General features: G+C 34.4%; 1 protein-coding gene across 1 annotated transcript; it reads right to left on the bottom strand.

The window, feature by feature from the left end:
* Positions 1-2825: 2825 nt before the first annotated feature.
* LOC130742449 (uncharacterized) lies at positions 2826-3831 on the bottom strand. Its single transcript, XM_057594556.1, has one exon. The coding sequence runs from the start codon at positions 3664-3666 to the stop codon at positions 3094-3096; it is 573 nt and encodes a 190-aa protein (XP_057450539.1). The 5' UTR covers positions 3667-3831; the 3' UTR covers positions 2826-3093.
* Positions 3832-5508: the final 1677 nt, after the last annotated feature.

Genomic DNA, 5508 nt, shown 5'->3' on the forward strand with positions numbered 1-5508 from the left:
TTAACGTATAAGGGGACTTTGATGGATAAGCTTATACAATACAATGTCATCACCAAACAATGGATAAACTCATAATGTATTGTATAAGCTTATACTATCATGCATAATACAGCGTGCCAAGCAAGCCCTAAGAATATCTGTTTATTTTCCTTATGAAACAGTCATGCATGCATGTTAACTTGCAACTGCTTTTTAGTTTGATATATATTGGTGATCTTTTTGTCCAAGCGTTGGCCTGATTTTCTTCCTTATATAAGTGCATGTGTGAATAGGGAGAAAAAGAAAATCTAAAATTGATGTTGATTTGATTTGATTTCTCCTCAACACTTCTTCGATCTCATTAAAATTTAATCGGGACCATTAAATTATCTGTGTTTCTCTTTTAAACAAATGAATTCATGTACCAAGGTTAGTTGTGATATGCGTTTATGGTATAACATACGATGTGTGGCCAACATGCACATGGAACCTTGGACATGCTAAAGTCATTAACAGCTCCATTGCCGACAATTTAGCTGAAGCAGTCTCAAACAGTATTTAGTTTGTTCGGTATCCATCAATTACTTGTTCAGGGAATCAGATTTTGCATCATATTAAAATGTAGAAGCTACAATTTTCTACTTTTTGGACGATAATATACAACACAATGTAAAATTGGTTATAACCTGTGTCCTTTTACGTACCACTCCTTCAAAGTTAACAATTTAAAGTGTGTTTGTTTATTCATTGAATTGAATATGTGGATCGGATGTGCTTTTTCTCAATTCAATTATTTTGCTAGATTTAGATTCTCTGCAGCCAGGGCAATCCTACACAGCTAGAACGAGATATCAAGCAACATCAGTCTCGGTTGGTTTATATATTTCATTAAGATCAGTGGATGGAGATTAGCGTAAGTTTGAGTCATCAGGAGGACCAGACACACTCTTACTAATCTCATGTTATATTACGGGGAAATTAAACAGTTTTTTCTTCATTACACAATTAGTTATTTACTCTGCTCCTAGGTAGCTTCACTCTCAATATTTGGAGAAAGAGTTAGCCAATCATTTTAAGTCACTAGCTACTCAAGTAAAAGTGTAAAACTAACCATTGCTTTAATGTGTCTTTGATTAGGGGTACACAATCCGTGTAATAAATGGTGTGCAAATTGTTTTTAATTGATCCCTTAATGATCGTAAAACTGAAGACATGTCCCTTTATGAGCTAACACTTTGTTATGAATCCGTGACCGTGAGACAAGGGAGAAATTGAACCAAAAGGTAACCAGAAGAACATATATAACCTTCCTTTACCAGCACGACACAGCCAGAAACCCATGCTAGTTTTGGGCTGAAAGAGAAATGGTGGAAAACTAATACCAATTAATTTATAAGAACTGAAGAATCATACTTTAAAAGGTAGCTATTTTAAGTGGAGAGTCCAAGACTTCATATATTCATACAAAATATCTTATACTTTCAATATGGAACTTGAATTGAATCCTAAAATACTTATCCAATACTTTGGTTACTTTGAATTGTGCAATATTTTCTCTCCTTAGATTTTGGTTTGTACCAAAATAAAGTGATTTCCACAGGTTTGTTCTTTGCAATAATATAACACTTCTTATACATCTATATATACCTCTGTGCCGCTGTATATACAATTGACAATGCCAATTTTGGAAACCACGCACAACTAGTGAAGTTATTTAAAAAATGTGAAAATGCATTTATGACATCCAAGAAATACATATGTTTAAAGTATCGCTAAGAGTATCTCCAATGGTAGTATCTAATGTTAAATACATACTCATATGAGTATCTATTACCATTGAAGTACATATTTAATTCTAACATGACAAATATGAGTATGTGAGAATAAATACTCTACACTAGACTTGAAAAGTGAGCTTGTATTTATTACAATCACTTACAATTAATATAATTAGATTATATATATATATATATTCAACTTTATAGAAATTTTTAAGAATTGTTGGGTTGGAGTAAAAAGTTAGTAAAGTGGTGTAGATGATGTGTCATTATAATGAATTACAAAAATAAGTTAGATGTTTTGGTGAGTATGATGGATGTAGATGCTCTAAAACTGTAAGTATATAAAGATATCGTTATAACTATTGAGAAAGATAAAGGAAATATCCTACAGAATAGTCTTAGTCTAGGGGCCAAGATAAAGCTTGTTAGTCAATGATGCTGATTAAGGCGTTTTTTCTTCCCCTCCCCCAAAGTAAAGGGGCATTAGGACATGAACATTAAAATGCAAGAAGATCTCAAAATTTTCAGCAAATCAGAAGGAAAAAAAATTCTACAATTAAATGTTGTCTTAATCTCCCTTATTGTGTAGGACTCATATTCCCAGCCGTAAGAAATCTCGGCATTCGGTGAAATCAAGGGCTTTCCACATGATGAGGATCTGATAGCTTAAATTTAAAATAGTTACTATACACTTAAAATAGTTTCATTAAATGTGGACTATATGATTTTCATAAGACGATTATAAATCTACAACTTCGGTGAATTTTAAGATTCCTTGACTGCAGATAATTTGAATTCCTTATTGTGCGTGTTCATTAGTAAAATCACCACCATTGCTATAACAGGAAGCAATACCATATTTCTAGTCTAACATGAAGCTTCCCAAAATTGATGCGTCCAACTCTCTTGTGGTTTTAAATTGGGGTATGCAACCACAATTGGAAACGTGATTTGGAGCCTCCGTTTTGGCATTGCAACCACAATTGTGGGCGCATCAACTTGCATTTGTTCATGATTATCCGATGCAATCGCAGCCGCAATTTAAAACACTGGAAATTCTTAACATAAATGGAACTATGATCGTTTTGAAATGCATACATTGTTTCAGATAATACAATACAATACACTCATACACTTTAAGAAGCTAGCAGGGTTTGTTATTCGCAAGGAAAAACTCAAGAACAATTCTAGCATAGAGAAATTGTTTGTCCACTAAAGTTGAAAGAGCATAGCTAGAAAGATTCACCAAGAAAAAAACAATAAGCAACAGAGCACCTTGGCTAATTCCAGTTCCAGATCCAGGCCAAACTACTATGAGAACTCTTGATCTCCCTTATGCTTGCCTCCTGTAGTTACTTTGGAACCCACTGTTGGAACTAAAGGAACGAGGAATGCCAAAGCACAAAGTAGAAGTGGGTGAACCAGAACCAACTTTTTCATTTTCTCCCCTGAAATCAAAAGATGAGCTTAAGAACCTTCTCCTCCCAAACTTTGCATCAGGGACAACCTTGGAAGAAGAATCTGGTGATGATGACCATGAAGGGTGTGGTGATGGAAGTGAGGATGAGGATGAGGATGACATAATCATTTTCTTGAGATTAAATTTTGGAATCAGAGCAAGAAAATATTTTGATCTTGAGCTTTTCTTCTCTGTTTTTTTGGTAGCATTGACATTTTTGAGATGATAGGAAGGTGGAGGAGTCAGCGGAGGCAGAGTGTGCTCAGAGAATGTGTATTTAGGGGTTCCTGGCTGAGATTCCCACACAAATGGGACAGCAACAGCAGCTACTCTGAAAGATGGGTTGGACATGGAACTCTCCTTTGATAGTAGCCTGCAGAAGAACTTGTCATCTTTCTTGATTTGGAGCACACTCTTCTGGGGAAGCTCTGGTTTTGCATTGAACATTTTTGTGTGTTTGATGGTTGGAACACTATACTAGGTTTCTCTGGCTCTGGATGGGACTGCAGAGAAGGAGAGGAAAAAAACCAAGAAAAAGGTTTTGGGGTGGTTTCTGGTTTAAGAGAGACAAATGCAAATGGAGTTGCCATAGCTGCATAGCTTTTTATATGCAACACTATTCCCCAACACATGTAACATGGTTACCGATAGCAATTGGTATTAAGACTCAATCACACCTTAAATGACAAAACTTCCAATTTCATGTTCCTAACTGTAAACTTGAGTCCCATTTTACTGTGCTTATTTGAATGATTTAAGTCTTGAGACTAAAAGCCTATGCAACATGTTTAATTTGAAGGTTTAGCCTTAATTTCAATGGATCGGAGAACTTCTAACTGGCTTTCCGTGCATTCTGTTGGCTTTAGAATTTTTTATCTAGCACCAGGGATCATATTTTTGTTCAAGTCGGTAACATCGACATGGCGAGGCCAGCTCTCTTGGCAAGTGTTTTTTTTTTTTCTCGGGTTGTCTAATGACCCATGAGGAAGTTTCGGTTAAATAACTTATTATCTCATCACATTGGAGATAAGTGAGTTGAAAATAAATTAATTAATAAAATATAGAAATTCCAACTCACATCTCCAATGTGATTGGATGATGAATTATTTAACCCAAACTTTTCTTGGGTCATTTAGACAATTTTTTTTTCCATATACAAAACTTAAATTTAAACATTGTTTAAGAAAAATTAATCATGTAACGAGCTTGAATCAATAACTTGTGGGTAGGGATGACAATGGGTCTAGGACCCAAAGGGTACCCGCAAAAAATACCCACTATGGGTAGGGTAAAAACCCGCTAGATGGATATGAGGTTGGGTATGGGTAATTACCCACAAAAAGTAGCGGGTATGGGTGCGGGTATGAGTACTATAGTACCCAACCCGCCTCATACCCGCACACACATATTATTATTATTATTATTATTTGGTAATATATAACAAATTAACTTAAGCAATACCTTTCAAACTTACTCTTTTTTAAAAAAGTAGGTGAGTATTTAAAGTATTCATAATCACCACTAATTTACTCGCACTTATTTTTAAAATTTGTAAGTTATTAACCTACAACTTAGGGCTATATTATAAATCTAAATTATAAATTTAAAATTATATCTTTTTCGTTTATTCCTTCTAAAAAAAATATGCTTAGTTGAATGATTTTATTTGTTAAGTATTTGAATAATCTTTTGTATTTTTATTAGTGTTTTTTATTTAAAATTGTAGTTGTATTTTTGTTTTCTATTAACAAAAATAGTGAAAAATATATTTTGGTTAGCTAAATTGCGGGTAATGGGCACGGGTATGGGCAAATAGGTACCCAGAGGGTACGGGGACGGACATTCAAGTTGCTACCCACGCGGGTATGGGGATGGGTACGGGTAATTTTTGAAAACGCGGGTATGGGAATGGGTACTATAGTACCCTACCCAGACCCTACCCATTGCCATCCCTACTTGTGGGTAAGTGCCGGCTTAGCATAAATAATTCCAACGTGAGTAAGGGGTTTTAGACATATCTAATTAAAAGCTTAAGATATCATTAGATAATTCCAAGGCGAGTAAGGAGTAGTAATGAATTCATGATGATGATGATAATGATAGCTTTATTGTCTTTTTCACTATTGTTTCAATTTATTATCGGCCTTTGGTAGTTTGATTAGTTAGTTGTACTTGTAACTTGTAACCTTTATGTATATCGAGCGAAAATAGTAACATACTTCATTCGTTCTTATATAACTGACATTATTTCTAACTGAATTTTATTCCTAATTATTTATCACTTTATAA

Source organism: Lotus japonicus, chromosome 3 (genome assembly GCF_012489685.1).
Source record: "Lotus japonicus ecotype B-129 chromosome 3, LjGifu_v1.2".
Classification (NCBI taxonomy): Eukaryota; Viridiplantae; Streptophyta; class Magnoliopsida; order Fabales; family Fabaceae; genus Lotus; species Lotus japonicus.

What these genes read in the sequence shown, in the direction of transcription:
- LOC130742449 (XM_057594556.1), bottom strand. Translation starts at nt 3,666, where the DNA reads ATGTTCAATGCAAAACCAGAGCTTCCCCAGAAGAGTGTGCTCCAAATC.